Consider the following 15,728-nt stretch of genomic DNA (forward strand, 5'->3'; position numbering starts at 1 on the left):
CTGCAGCTTCAGGGCAGCATGGGCTAGTGTCTCCCTGAACTTGTTCCAAACCCGGAAAAATGCATAGGGTTGCATCAGGAAGGGCATCCAGCATAAAGCTTTTTGCCAAAAAAAAACCATGCGAATCACACCTAGTAATCTCATACCGGATCAATCGAGGCCCAGGTTAACGACGACTGCCATTGGTACCTATGACCTACAGGGTACCAGTGGAAATTGGGCCACTGTGGGTCAAAGAAGAAAAGAAGGGAGGCATGTTCGGAAGCTGAGAGAGAAGAGGAAAGGCAAGAGTCTGGGACTGAGAAGAGGGAATTATTAGGACTATAACAGGAAAAGGTAGGGAGTTGACCGACATGATGCAGGGAAAGAAGGTGGATCAACTGTGTGTCCAGGAGACCGGGTGGAAAGGCTTTAAATTGTACTATCATGGTACTGAGAGGAAGAGAAATGGAGTAGGAGTTATCTTGAAGGAAGAGTTTGTTAGGAATGTTCTGGAGGTGAAAAGAATGTCATATGGACTTATGAGTCTAAAGCTGTAAATTGAAGGTGTGATGATCAATGTTGTTATTGCCTATGCCCCGCAGGTGGGATGTGACTTAGAGGAGAGGGTGAAGTTCTGGAATGAGTTAGATGAAGTGATGCAGAATATCCCCAGAGATGAGAGAGTGGTAATTGTTGCAGACCTTAATGGGCATATTGGTGCAGGCAATAGAGGGAATTAAGAAGTGATGGGCAGATTTGGTTGACAGGATAGGAATGCAGAGGGACAGACGGTGGTAGACTTTGCAAAAAGGATGGAAATTGCTGGAGTGAACACTTTTCTCTAGAAAAGACAGGATCATAGGGTAACTTATAAGAGCGGAGGTAAGAGCACACAGGTAGACAACATCTTGTATAGAAGCGGTAAGCTGAAAGAGATCAGTGACTGCAAAGTAGTTGTAGGTGAGAGCGTTGCCAGACAGCATAGGATGGTGTTTTGTAGGATGACGCTGGGGACAAGGAAGATCAAGAGGACAAAGTGGTGGAAGCTGAAAAGCGGGGTGTGTTGTATGGTTTTCAGGGAGGAGTTGAGAAAGGCTCTGGGTGGTCAGGGAGAGCTTCCAGATGACTGGACAGCTGCAGCTAATGTGATCAGGGAGATAGGTAGGAGAGTACTTGGTGTATCATCTGGAAGGAAAGTAGATAAGGAGACTTGGTGGTGGAATGAGGAAGTGCAGTAGTATATACAAAGAACGCAGTTAGCAAAAAAGGAGTGGGACACTGGGGGGACTGAAGAGAACAGACAGGAGTACAGGGAGATACAGCATAAGGTAAAGATAGAGGCAGCAAAGGTAAAACAAAGGGCATCTGATGACTTGTATGCTCAGTTGGACAGTATGGAGGGAGAGAATGATTGTTACAGGTTGGTGAAACAGAGAGGTAGGGATGGAAAGGATATACAACAGGTCAGGGTGACTAAAGAAAGAGAGGGAAATGTATTGACAAATGCTACAAGAGTGATGGGAAGATGGAAAGAGTACTTTGAAGAGGTGATGAATGAGGAAAATGAAAGAGAGGCAAGGGTAGAAGAGGTGAGTATTGTAGACCACAAATTGATAGAGATAAGTATAAGTGAGGAAGGCAATGAAGAGGATGAAGAGGATGAAAAGTGGAAAGGCAGTTTGTCTTGATGATATATCTTTGGAATATGGAAGTATCTAAGAGAAGCAACTGTAGAGTTTCTGGCTAGATTATTCAACGGGAACTTAGAGACTGAGAAGATGCCAGTTGTATTTTGTGTATACAGTTTAGTGCAAAGGTCAGCAGGTAGTAGCATCATGGTGTCGTAGCAGTGTGATGGTTTTCCCAGTGCAAATTAGCAGTGGTGCAAAGAAAAAGTGAAAATGTTTTCATAGGTTATCAGAGTTTCAATATATTATCAGGAGGCGTCCACTTTCCACCCAGCTCCCTCCTACAGCCTGGTCGCTGCAAGGACAGGCGCACCGTCCCGGTGCAGGACAACCAGCAGTATCCTGGAGTTTGTGAAGCTTCACTGGTTCTTGTGTCTTTTATTTTGAAGGCGCCCCTCTCACTTCCGGTATCGCTTCCCTCCGGCCGTAATTACCGTATAATCGGCGCAGCTAAATCCCGCTGGCAGCGGCGGTCCGACCCGGCTGCTCCCCGGTGCCGCCGGCTCTCCGCGGGTCAGAGCGACCGGCCGTTTTTGCGGTGAACGGACACGTTCTGATTTCTCCGGCGAGCGATGAGTGAACCCAACGCGGCGGAGAGCAGACAGGTGGAGGAGGTCGCGTTCACTGCGGGCTGCGGAGCCCCGCTGCCGGGGCTGGTCGGAGGATGGAGCCGAGGCTGAGCCGGGATGGCGACCCGTCCGTGTCCAGGTTCCTCGGCCCCGCCGTCGTGTTGGCCGTGTTAGTGAGCTGCTACGGGGCTTGTCATCACCGCGTCCCGTCTCCAGAGGAGGTGAGGTCCTGCTCCCTGACCCGCTGACAGTGGCTAGGCTAGCCTAATATGATTGTTGTAGCCGCACGGCTAAGGCGAAGCTAGCTATCATGCTAGCTGGCTTCTTCAACGGGAGTGGTGGAAGCTGAAAAGCGGGGTGTACCACTAACACATGCCGATGTCGTCCGAAGTTTTGCTCGAGCTCAGCGTCATTTGTAAAATATAGAATAGATATTTTAATGGAGTTGCAGGCGATGCCAACATCACCGGCTCTTTACGCGAACGTCGCCGGCTGTCGGGGCGCCCTCATACTAGCCTTGGAGCTAACAGGCTAACACCGTCCGCTAGCCGGGTTCATTTGAATCTATCTCATTCGCCGTGAAACAAGTGTCAAAACTATGAAAAGTCTTGTCTAAATTTGCAGATTCGATCTTTTTGAGGACTTGGGGCAGTTTCCCATAGCAACAGTGTCACACATCCGGGCAGGTTCTTTCAGAGTAAATGCAGGAACGCGTTGACGAGCGCTAGCCTCATCGTCCCAAGTCAATCCGACTGTTATGGTTTGTTTTTTCAAACTTTATGATCCAAATCAGCCTGTTCCCTGATCGGCCACTCTTGGCGAGTCAACGCCAAGGTAGACTTTATCTTTTCTCAGCCGTGGTGCACCAGATGATTCAGGAGAGCCCAGAGGTCAGTGTGGATAAAGAGTCTTCCCTCTGGCCCCCAGGTCATCCATCAGGTGTACCTGAAACCCGAACGTCTGACCAAGCGGAGTTCATCAGAAGACCTCCAGCTGAAGATCAAGACCATCTACGACTCCAGCATCGACAGGTGAGTTCATGTCCATCACCCCAAGCGGACTGCTCCAGCTGTCCTCCTGCAGCTGTGGAGAAGTTGTTCTAGAACATGGGAACCCACAGACGGGAGTTCATTCTCAGGCAGGAAAGTGATGAAGCTGGACATGGCTCTCCGTCTTCGGTCCAAAAACAGTCAGCAGGTTCAATGAGGACTCTCAATTCTTCGAGGGTATGAGATGATTGTAGGATGATTGACAGCTGTGGTCCGTGTAGAAGAGCAGACCACAGCCCGTGAAGAATGTGCTTGTAGAGCAGGACCACCTACCCATGTAGATGTAAACTGATGTCCTTTGAGGTGGTCACATACATCTGTCTCAAATAGATGATGATGTTCTCGTGATGCTTGTGTCTCTGCAGGCTTCCTGCTGACCAGAGGAGGTTGGTAAAGGTGAGCGCCGCCTCACGACATGGATCCACTTGGATGCAGATATGAAATGTGATATGTTTAGCTGGTAATCCTGACCCTGTCATTGCTGCTGTTTGCTGGCAGGACAAGCTATTCCCTCAGGCCATCCACTTCCTGCAGAGGGCCTTCAGTGTGCGGCGCCGCAGCGGCCCTGTTCTGCTCAGCAGGTCGGTGCAGAGGGCCTGGAGTTCATCAAGAACTTCTCCCTCAGACCTCGCTTGTAGATGACTCTCACCATCAAGATTGGGGTTGCTCCTGGTTTTGGTCTGCAGTGATGTCATCGGAGGGTGCGGGGTCCACTCACTGCGTGTGTGTGCGTGGGGTTTCAGACAATGTGCCACCAACCAGTACCTAAAGAAGAGAGATGACCCTCATCGCTACTGCCAGGACGCCTGTGCAGATGTCACCCGCTGCGGGCCTGTCGTTGTGCCACAGCACCATCTACAGGTCAGGAAGGGAACTGCATGATGGCGGGGTGGACCTCAGGAGGTCTTGAGGACTTCTGCTGGAGGGCCAAACTCGAGGCTCAGAGTGAGAGCTCTCCAGATCTCAGGAGGTCCTCATGAGGTCCTGAGGACATCCGCTGAAGGGTTGTTCTTGTCACTGACTATATCTGCCACACACACACAAATACACACATACACACATACATAAAGAATATCCGAAGGACAGTGTGGTGGCTGTGGTGTGTGTAGGTCTAAGTGTTGTCTCCTGGGTGTGCAGCAGTGTAAGCTGTGCAGCAGCTCCGGTCAATCCTGCGGCCCCTCTGGCCCCCCTGACGGCGCCGGCGTGGACAATGCAGATTTCGTGCTCTATGTCAGCGGCCTCACCACCGATCGCTGTGGCCAGGAGAACATCGTGGCCTACGCCGCTTACTGCCAGCTTGAGGCTCAGCTGGACCGGTGGGTTCTCACACACACACACAGACATTCACACTCATACACAATGCTGACCCTGTGATGCCATGCGCCCCCCCCAGGCCGATAGCAGGCTACGCCAACCTGTGTCCTGCCATGATCTCGTCTCAGCCACAGGAGTTCGAAGGGATGCTTTCCACCGTCAAACACGAGATCATCCATGCCCTGGTCTGTAGTTCCGCCCCCGTGACCTCTGCCCCCCCCCCCCCCCCACTTTTCTGACATGCCATTGGTCCTCTAGGGTTTCTCTGCCGGGCTCTTTGCCTTCTATCATGACGACTGGGGTGAGCCCCTCACCCCTCGTTCTGCCAGTGGCCTGCCCCCCTTCAATGACAGGTATGGGGAGCTCCAGGTGACCCCAGGTGATCCTGCCCACCCCTGACTGTGTGTGTGTCTGTGTGTGTGTGTGTGTGTGTCTGTGTGTGACAGCCTTGGCCTGTACCAGTGGAGTGAGGCAGTGATCAGGAGGGTCAGCAGGCTGTGGGACATCAGAGGAGGTCTGATGGTTCGACACCATGTCCACGTGCTGGTCACGCCGCGGGTGGTGGTAAGCCCGCGGTCGGACGGTGGGTCAGGAGGGTGGCCCCGGGGCCGTGGTTACTAATCTATCTGTGCGTTTGGGGCAGGAGGAGGCCCGGAGACATTTCCAGTGTCCCATCCTGGAGGGCATGGAGCTGGAAAACCAGGGGGGGATGGGGACCGAGCTCAACCACTGGGAGAAGAGGCTGCTGGAGGTGAGGCTCCACCAAGGACCCCGAGATCTCCCGCCACCACCCCTGGCCCGGCCGTGACCTCCTGTTTCTCCTCAGAACGAGGCGATGACAGGCTCCCACACCCAGAATAGGGTCTTCTCCAGGCTCACGCTGGCCATCATGGAGGACACGGGCTGGTACCGGGCCAACTACAGCCTGGCCCAGAGCCTGGACTGGGGCCGCGGCCTCGGATGTGACTTTGTCATGAAGAGCTGCAAGTTCTGGATGGACAGGCAGAGGCAGAGGTTAGATGGCAACCCTCAGGTTCCTCATTCTCTTTGGCCTGGAGCCGGACCACAGGGAAGACTCCCTGGTCCAAATGGTTTCTTTGTTCATCTACAACATAAGATGGCATTGTGTGTGTGTGTGTGTGTCTGTGTGCAGAGGAAACACTGTGACCCCTTACTGTGACACTGTTCGAGCCTCACCGCTGCAGCTCACCTGCAGACAGGACCAGTTGGCGGTGGCTGTATGTAACCTCCAAAGACACACACACCAGCTGCCGCTGGAGTACCAGGTATACACACACACACACACACACAGAATGAAAGAATCATGAACAGTATTTCTTTTTAACGTGTGTTTTTGTGTGTGTCAGTACTTTGATCACATCCCCGATGTGCCGGCTGACCAGTTGTCGTGGTTTGGTGGTGCCGTGGAAATCGCAGACTTCTGTCCCTTCAGCCAGGAGTTCAGCTGGCACCTGAGTGGGGAGTACCAGAGGAACTCCTACTGCAGAGTGTCTGAGAACCAGCCAGGTGACCAACCGCACACACGCACACATACACACACACACACACTTCTTCTTCTTTTGGGTTTTCCCTTCAGGGGGGTTGCCACAGTGTATCAACCTTCTCCATCTGACCCTATTCTCTATATGCTCCTCTCTCTATTCTCTATATGCTCCTCTCTCAGACCAACTACCTTCCTATTCTCTAACAACATCCGTAAATCTTCTCTTTAGTCTTCCTCTAGACTTTCTGCCTGGCAGCTGTAATTCCAGCATCCGTCTACCAATATATTCACGATCCCTCCTCTGTACATGGCCCAACCATCTCAGTCTGGCTTCTCTGACCTTCTCTCCAGAACATCTAATATGTGCTGTTCCTCTGATATTTCCTGATCCTATCCATCCACTCCCAAAGAGAACCTCAACATTGCTGGTCTCACCACTGTCTTGTCCACCTTTTCTTTCATTCTGGCTGATATTCTTCCATCTCATAGTACCCCTTACACTTTTCTCCAGCCATTCCAACCTGCTCAACCTGTCTCTTCACCTCTTTTCCACACTCGCCGCTGCTCTGGATTGTTGACCTCAAGTATCTGAAATCCTCTAACTTCTTGATCTCCACTCCCGGTAGCCTAACCGTTCCACGCAGGCTCCTCTTATTCACACACATATATTCTGTGTTGCTGCAACCAACCTTCATACACACGCACGCACCTGTATTCAGCTCCAGGCAGGTATGGAGCACCTCAGGGGTTAGCTGGTAGTTTCGAGTCCCCGGGGGAGGACCTGGAGCTTTATCCTTCATCAGGATCACTAAAGATCTGTCTCTCAAACAGTCTGAGAACCAGGTCCAAACAGATGTGTGTGTGTGTGTGTGTGCCCTCAGACCGGTGGAGGAACTACGGCGCCGAGCAGTACGGACCTGACTCTGTGTGTCTGCACCAGAAGACCGCCTTCATCATGGAGCAGTGTAGCAGAAAGATGACCTACCCTGACTGGGGCTCCGGCTGCTACAGGGTCTGCAGGCCTCACTGCGCGCGCGCACACACACACACACACACACACACACACACACACACACACACACACACACCCAAACAGCTATACCCTGTGGACACAACCAATCTCCCGTCAAACAGGTTATATTTGTGTGTGTGCAGGTGCGCTGCTCGGCTCAGGGCTTGGCCGTCCTGGTCCAGGACCGCTCCTTCCTGTGCCTGAGGAAGGGTCAGCCGCTGAGCGTCAGCGTCCGACTCAACGACTGGGTGTACAACGGCGTGCTGGTCTGCCCCGCTTGCGCCGACTTCTGCGAGGACTGCCCTTTGCCCCGCCGGATGCCCCCTGCCAACGCCTCAGGAGGCGCAGCCCTCGGTCAGTACCCTCGGCCCCTGACCCGCTTAGCTCGCGGCAGATCGGTGCTAACCTCTCTCCACGCTGCATCCCAGACCCCTGCTCCGGTTCTCCTGGTCCAGTCCTCGCCAACCGCCACCCGGCCGTCGACCTGCTCTCTCTGCTGGTGGGACTGATGCTGTGCACCTGCAGCTGAGCCCTCCCTCACAAGAGACACACACACTAGTGTGTTGCAGTTCAATTCGCCTGGACGGCCTCTCCTTGGGGTGGTCAGCAGTGAGACCACACAGTCATGTTACTCTGTAAGGAACATGGCCAGGACGTCTTCCCGCTCTTCTGACATCACTTCCAGTTGTCGTTGAGCTCACGTCCTCCAGGTTTTAGGTCCAGGACCTTTTGTAGACATTTTAGCTTCTATTCAAATAGTTTCTTGCTTTTTTGATCAATTCTGTTTTTTCTAAAGAATCAACGCCAACGTTACGTGTCTGTATCACATGACGTTGAGTACTCTCCGGGCGCGTTATGGTCCCGAGTGAGGTCAACCCAGCGAGGTCATGGCTTTTCAAAAAATGTTCTCTTCCAGAGGGGAAAACGTCAAACTCTGCATAGCCTGCAGAAGACCTCAGATGACCCAGGAAGGAGTCCAAACAAGCAGAGCGATCTGTAAGCTTTGAAAAGCAGTCTCTGGGTCCCCTGAGTGTCTCCTCCCATGTCAGCTTCTCATCCCTCTGAAGACCATCTGGCTTGTCAGCAGGTCACATGACCTCACTGCTCATTCCAACAAGCAACACACACACTCTGCGGGAGGAGACCAGGCCCAAGCCATACTGAGGAGGATGATGGTGACAGTGAAGAGCTGAAATGAAGATTTTTATTTATTTTTTTCCCGACTTATTTTGTAAATACAGACAAAAGCTCTGCTAATTTAATATTTATTGAAATTTGAATAAATGATTTGATAACTGTTGATCAATTAGAAAAAATGTCTGATTTATTTGTGGCACTTTGCAAACTCTTCTTCATGGTCTTACCCAAGTCCTTCAAGTGTTTTTGAATTCCAGCTGGAAGCAGGGCGTTGCCATGGTGACACATAGCCTTTACCTCCAGGCCCAGGAAGATTACTCTTTAAATTGCAGTTTATTATTTTTGATGTCCAGATAACAAACATACTTGTAGCAGATGTTTAATCTGCAAAGAATCCTCGGTCAGCTCACACGAGTTCTAGCAAAAGTTTGTGGCTATGACGGCCCATGGTTGCTTCTCCAAGCTAGGAGTCTGATAATACGTGCAGAACCAGTGCACATGCTATATTTCAACATTTGATTTTATTTATTGGATCATTTCCTTTATTTGTGACATTTTCAACGGCAAATAATCCTGTTTTCTGCCTCTTAGTTCAGGTTTTGTGGTCGCCCTGCAGATTGGGTTGTCAAACTGCACTCTTTGATTTGATGCATTTAAAAAAAAAAAGGCTTAGCCTGCTTCCAGTGTTTCATTGTTTCACCCAGGTTAAGATTTGTGCTAGTTTTCATGGAACTGTGAGGGTTTAAATGGAGACTGAGCTTGACGCCACCCACCCTGCTGAGGCCAGGGGCAAATAGGGATGGATGCCCAAAAGACTCGAGCGGAAGGCCCAATAAACTGTGAAATATTACGAGAGAGAAAAAACATTTGGAATACATAAACACAGAAAAAAACATGAAATAAGGCCTTTTTTTATTTGAATATAGATAAAACATTCAGTTCTTCACAGAGCAATAAGTACAATTTTCAGGTACTTGTGTTTTTCTATTGATGCAACAGTATACAGTTAAAAGTTATACATGAATTGATTTCACACGTTTCCAAAGACAAAGTATTAATTACCAAACTCCAATCGACCTGCAAACATTTAATAGTAGAGTATATTGGATAACGGAGGTGTTTATGTCTTCAAAAAAAAATTCCATACTTGTGTTTTTGGGTGATTGGAATATGACAGAAAGAAGGTGTTCATGCATGTCATGATGATTTTTACATGCTTTAAGAATTAGATGAGATGAGATGAGAACAACTTTATTAATCCCGAAGGAAATTGTTGTGCCAGAGTTTCAAGTAAAAACATAACAGTAATAGATAATAGTGGAAAGGAGGAAGAATAAGAAATATAATGAAATATATATTTCTTATTCTTCCTCCTTTCCACTATTATCTATTACTGTTATGTTTTTACTTGAGACTATGTTTTTAAGAATGAGAGAAAAGCAACCTTTTCTCATGTTCAGTGATTTTCAAACCCATAAAAGACTGAATGGAAATTGGCGTGAATGTAAAACCTCTCCAGTCGTGGGACATAATATACTTTCTTCACATGAAGCCAATGCTCTTTCTATGAGTCTGGGTATTCATAGCTGTGGAGTTTTCAAAGAGGAAATCCAAGTAAACACTACTGCCAGTTCACCAGCATTTCTAACAGATCACTTGACTCTGTCCCGCCAGAACAGCTTCTTCAGATGTTTAGAGATTTCTGCCATTTTCAGTCCATATATAATTGGATTTAACAAAGGGTGATACACAACTATTTGTAAAGCCATGATAAAGCTAGCAGTCTTTGGCATGCCCAACCCTAGTCGATCCATCACCAAATGAAATGCGCTTAAACAGGAAAAGCAGACTAAAAGTAGGAGGTGGGGTAAGCAGGTCTCTGCTGCCTTTCTCCTGACTTTCCCACAGCTGCGGTGGGTTATTAGGAATATCTTTATGTACGTAAAGACGATGAAAACCACCGGGAAAACCACAACATTTATGAAAATGAATAACCCTAACACAGATCGAGCTGTTGACTTCACACAGTGAAGCGTATTCAGTGAATTGTTGCAAAATATCCCCGCAAAAGTAAAACGGCACAGTTCCTGCTTTGCATTTAAAATGACTCCTATTCCGACCTGGCAGGCCGGAACGATCCAAGACAAACTCAAGAAGACTCCGACAGTCACCTTCGTCATGATGGCTGGATATCGCAGAGGTTTGCATATGGACACGTACCTGTCATAAGCCATGGCCGATAACAGCAAGAAATCTGCACCGCCTAGAGAATAATAGAAGAAACACTGGAGGAGACAGGCTGAATAAGATATGATCTGTCTCTCAGACAAAACGTCCACCAGCAGCTTTGGGTAGACAACTGTGCTGAACAAGATGGAGTTCACAGATAAAGCTGCAATGAAAAAGTACATGGGCTCATGGAGGTTCTGGTGGATCCAGATGAGACATATAATGGTGGAGTTACTGCAGATGATCACAATGTAGACCGCAAGCATGTATACAAAATAAAAATATCTGTATCTCGCCATTTCAACAAACCCATCCAGTGTTAAATATGTCCCATTTAGTTCAACCGTCATCTTTGTCACACTTCACGGGACTTAAAACTGTCTGTCTGTTCACAAATATTCAAAACAACAACTGAGAGGTTGTACATGACCGCGAATCGGAAAATCAAAAATGAAATTTTGTCAATCACGATAGTTACCCAACTTGAACATAACCTCCACCATTCTGATCGAACTGTTTGGGTCAGCCCAAATGCTTTATGAGACGTCTTCACCCTCCATGGATCTCATTAACTGCTCCACCAAGAGTAGCCCTCATGTAAACAACAGGCTATGTAGAATGTGACCTCATTAGTGCCGTTTCACTGTTTTTTTTTTTGTGTGTTGCTCTTTTCTCTCTTTCCATTGTTTTCTGTATGACTTCACAGCATCTTGTACAAAATGAATGTGTTTTATTCATTAGCACGGTATCACAGCGTTCAAAGGTTAACTTGAATCTCTACTGCTGAAGTTCTTTTCCCAATAAGTCGTCGTTTTCTGCGTGGAACTTGAAAACGGTCAATTTGTGACGTCAACTCGCGTGTCCATTCATTCACTCTCTCAGACACCATAGGTGTTACTACAACACGGTTACCACTACAAGTATTGCTGTTGTTTGCTGCTAGTTGCTATTTTTGCACATATATATTGTCACATTTTTTACTTATATATTTTTACACTCTATGCCCAAAAGTATTCACTCATCCATCCAAATAATCGGATTCAGGTGTTCCAATCCCTTCCATGTATAAAATCAAGCATGCAGACTGTTTTTTACAAACATTTGTGGAAAAATTGGGTCGTTCTCAGGGGCTCAGTCAATCCCACCGTGGAACTGGGATCGGACGCCTGTGCAACAAATGCAGTCGTGAAATTTCCTCGCTCCTAAATATCCCACTGTCAGATGTATTATAAGAATATAGAAGTGTTTTGGAATGACAGCAACTCAGCCACAAAGTGGTATGTTACGTAAACCGATTGAGGCGCATAGTGCGGAGAGGTTGCCAACTTTCTGCAGAGTCAATCGCTACAGACCTCCTAACTTCATGTGGCCTTCAGATCAGCTTGAGAACAGTGCTCAGAGAGTTTCATAGAATGGCTTTCCATGGCTGAGCAGCTGCATCCAAGCCACAACAGTTGGCAACTAGTGGGTACTGACCAGCTGTTCTCTAAAGAGCGGGATCGGGCAGTGTATCAGGTTTTAGCTTAGACAGACATTGGGTTGGGCTGATGGGGAAACAGCTTTACCTGTAAAAGGAGGAGCTGAGAACTGCAATGCATTAAATCGCAATCATTTGGCAGACGCTTTTATCCAAAGTGACATACAAGAAGTGCAATTCAGTCACCGAAGATCCGAAGTACCAGTAGTTGGAAGTCAGAAATGACCACTCTGACCACTCAACCAAATAGCATCTCAGAACCATGTACATACACACATTCAGTTCATCGCTCCTTTTTTTTTTTTTGTGGGGTTGGAGGCTAAGAGCGTTTCGTAGAGTAGTGCTTGGTGAAGAGGTATGTTTTCAGCTCACGGCGAAAGGTGGTCAGTGACCCCGCTGTTCTGACCTTTTTCGGGACTTCGTTCCACCACCGAGGAGCCGAGACCAAGAAGAGCCGAGACCGGTTCGATCGGCAGCCGGGGGCTCTGAGTGATGAGGTGGACGGTCGCCCAGAGGTGGCAGATCGGAGGGGACGGTTAGGGACATGTGGCTCGACCATAATCTGGAGATAAGACGGGGCTGTCCCATTCACCGCCCGGTAGGCGAACACCAGGGACTTGGACTTGGTGCGGGCGGTTACCGGAAGCCAGTGTAGGGACATAATGCTCCAGACATTGAAATGGTGACTTAACTTCTGTTGAGTTAGGCTGGGCTGGAGGACAGCAGCAGGTGGTGTTCATTGAGTAGATTTATGATGGAGCCTGTGGCAGAGCAAAAGTTCAAATGCTGGTGTTTTTTGTGGGGATTCTGACTTGACCATTGATCAGGTCTGGATACAACAGGCCTCAAAACATCTGCCTTCCACCCTTTACTTTGCTGCCCTGTATCCCACCCTCTCCTCAGGAGCGAAACAATTACTGGTGTCTTCCAAACCTTTTTGGCAAGACCCTTGTAATTACGTGACGGTCGACCCATTTTCCAAAAACTACAACACTTTCAGAGCACAGATGTCCCTCATCACCAGGACCAAGTACTTACAGCCGCTGCTTGGCCCGCTAAAACTGCCACTCATTCAAAAAACAAACTCAATATCATCTTGTAAGGCAGGGGCGTCAGATTCATGTAACCAAATGTAATGTAAAATAAATGTAACGACTCCTTAATGTTAAATAAATCTGAATTTATTACTCATTCAAATCCAAAATGTTACAAATGTATTTGCATAGATGTAAAAAAAAAACAAAACTGTTTACTCGTTACTCTGCGACAAAGCTGGCTTTCACTGCTACAGTGTTTTTGGATGCGGCTTTCGTGAACACATTCTGCTGCTGTCGTAGTTTGGCTTTTTATTCTTGGACTTTTTCTGAAAGGCGAACTTCGGCATACTTTGCTCCGTGTTTGGTGTCCAAATGCAGACAGAGATTGTACTCTGACAATCGACACTGCCTCATAATGCAAAATAAGAATAAGAACAACTTTATTTATCCCAAAGGAAATTGTTGTGCCAGGGTTTCAAGTAAAACATAACAATAATAAATAATAGTAGGAAATTGTATAAACAGCATAAAAAAGGGGGAGAATAATAAATACAAATAAAACTATAAAGTGTCTAAGTAACAAGTCAAGGCTTTAAAGAGTACCAGGTGAAAGATAAGGAGTGCACAAGAGTATGAAAAAAAATAGCACATGCAGCTGTTATGAAATGAAATATTGCACAGTTATGAATACAGATAAATCATTACGATTAACAGTAAGTGGGTGAGATTTTTTTTTTTTTTTTTTTTTTTTATGGTTTAAGATTTTGAGATTCCCTGTATCTGAAGGGAGAGGAATTAAAAAGTCTGATAGCCTTGAGACATACTGACATACTGCTTTTTCTTCTTGAAGCACAAACATGTATTTGCCTTCCCATCTTTCTTGAAACAGCCTTCCATCTGCATCAACTTTTGGACATTTATGGAACATTTATATTTCTTAATTCCACTTGTTGAAAATGGCATCGATGTGGATACACTGCTATCTAATGGCGGGATTCCGTCACTTAACATATAACATGATTGGCGTGAATTGCGAGAAATGTTTGTGGTCAATGCACGTGTTTGACTTATTTATTTTTAAGAAAATCAAACCTCTTGAGACGTTCTCACGGGCCACAAAAAATGACATGGCGGGCCAACAAACCTTGAGTGATTAGTCATACCTTAAACTGGGATTCAATGTGAAGTCCTCAATTCATAGTTTACAGGGAAATGCATAAAAACTTAATTCCTTTAACATCACGATAACATCATTAGTGTTCTCCAGTGTGGTGAAAAACAGGCCGAGCCTCAAGGGTCTGCCTGCAGCCAGACTGGAACTTTAATTATGACCCAGTGGTCACAAGGTTTTGGCCCGATGGGATGTTCTGCCTTTGGAACAACAAAACAGTGTTACATCTTGCAAACCCTCCCTGACACGCTTTCTGCCTCTTTAGTTGACAGGATTGTGTTAAACATAGATAGATTGACTGTCACAACCCTAAAAATAGTTGGTTATTGCCCCCTTAAATGTAACGCTTTTACCAACTGCAGAGGTGTCAGATATTGGTTATAAGTCAATGATATGGGTTGACCTTGCGGAAGGCAGCAGTAAATACTTATCTAAAAATATCTGTCACATATTTGAGGAGACAAATGCGGTTGAGTTTCCGATACTTGTTGCGTTCTGTTGAGCGTTTCTACAGAGATGCGGAACAGCGCGGGTCCTTTGCCTCATGGAGACCCGGCTCAACAACAACACGCCGGACTCGTCTCCTCCCCGTTCGGGAAAGACACGGCGAGCAGATCTGTGTATGTATGTGAATGTAAACTGGTATAAAAAACTTTGGACAGGTAAAAACCCATTGCTCCGAGGCGATAGAACCTACGACTGAAGCGTCAGCTCCAAAACTTTTCAGTTCACAGACTGGCAGGTCTTCAAAGATGGAGGAACACACCTGTCGTGGAAATTTTGTAGGTTTCTTAAAGAAAGTTGGTGAATAACAAAGAATGGTTATAATGGTCTTTGGATGTTTATTTTGAGGCCTCAAAAGGTACAAGTCATACAGAGTATGGAGTAATTTGTACAAAGAACACACAGCGGGGCTGCGTTTTTATGGTTTTTCATATGAGAGAAAGAAGGACACAATGTTTGGAGAAGGACACCTTGTCTGGAGGACGGACAGTTGATCCAGCAAGGACATTAAGCATAGTTTCCCACAGAACAATTCAATTACAGAGTTACATCAAATATTTCCACAACACACCTCCTTCGCCCTCGACTTTGTCTCCAAATGCACTGAAGATGTCACCACCAGAACTGCGTTCAGGGCAGGGGAGGCATCGACACTCAGGGAGGCGAGGAAGAAACAGACTGAAGACGTAGCAAAGGCTAAAGGCACATTCGCCAAGAAAGGGCATGAAGTGCATGATAGGCTACAACAGCAGAGATGCACAATGGCAGTGGGGCCCAGGCTCTATAGGTACTTTGAGGATCTTGAAGTCATCCTCAGCACTAGGCTTACCGTATTTTTCGCACTATAAGACACACGAAAAGTCCTTACATTTTCTCAAAGATCATCCGTACAGCCTATAATACGGTGCTTTACGCATGAATTCTTGTGTTTTCTGACCTTAAACCAATTTTATGCGGTACGCTGCGCTCAAACCTGTCAAAATGTTTTATTGCGACTTTGGTAAGTGATGAAGCGGCGCCGCTTGATGGGTTGTCAGACCGTTCCCACCTGACGC

General features: G+C 47.2%; 2 protein-coding genes across 2 annotated transcripts; one reads left to right on the forward strand and one right to left on the reverse strand.

Moving 5' to 3' along the window:
* Positions 1 to 2,185: 2,185 nt before the first annotated feature.
* On the forward strand, positions 2,186 to 7,789 carry lmln (leishmanolysin-like (metallopeptidase M8 family)). Its single transcript, XM_086144618.1, has 16 exons — positions 2,186 to 2,460; positions 3,167 to 3,270; positions 3,654 to 3,684; positions 3,787 to 3,869; positions 4,032 to 4,149; positions 4,426 to 4,604; positions 4,682 to 4,787; positions 4,861 to 4,955; positions 5,049 to 5,166; positions 5,246 to 5,353; positions 5,429 to 5,616; positions 5,756 to 5,888; positions 5,970 to 6,129; positions 6,988 to 7,118; positions 7,262 to 7,472; positions 7,547 to 7,789. Exons 1-16 carry the CDS (start codon positions 2,335 to 2,337, stop codon positions 7,645 to 7,647), a joined length of 1,992 nt encoding a protein of 663 aa, XP_086000744.1. The 5' UTR covers positions 2,186 to 2,334; the 3' UTR covers positions 7,648 to 7,789.
* Positions 7,790 to 9,907: 2,118 nt separating this feature from the next.
* On the reverse strand, positions 9,908 to 10,834 carry LOC147234859 (olfactory receptor 6N2-like). The gene has a single exon (XM_086144619.1). The coding sequence runs from the start codon at positions 10,832 to 10,834 to the stop codon at positions 9,908 to 9,910; it is 927 nt and encodes a 308-aa protein (XP_086000745.1).
* Between the last annotated feature and the right edge of the window lie 4,894 nt (positions 10,835 to 15,728).

The sequence above is a fragment of the Fistularia commersonii genome, chromosome 4 (genome assembly GCF_037954325.1).
Source record: "Fistularia commersonii isolate RoL2024-O1a breed Wild chromosome 4, RoL_Fcom_v1.0, whole genome shotgun sequence".
Lineage (NCBI taxonomy): Eukaryota > Metazoa > Chordata > Actinopteri > Syngnathiformes > Fistulariidae > Fistularia > Fistularia commersonii.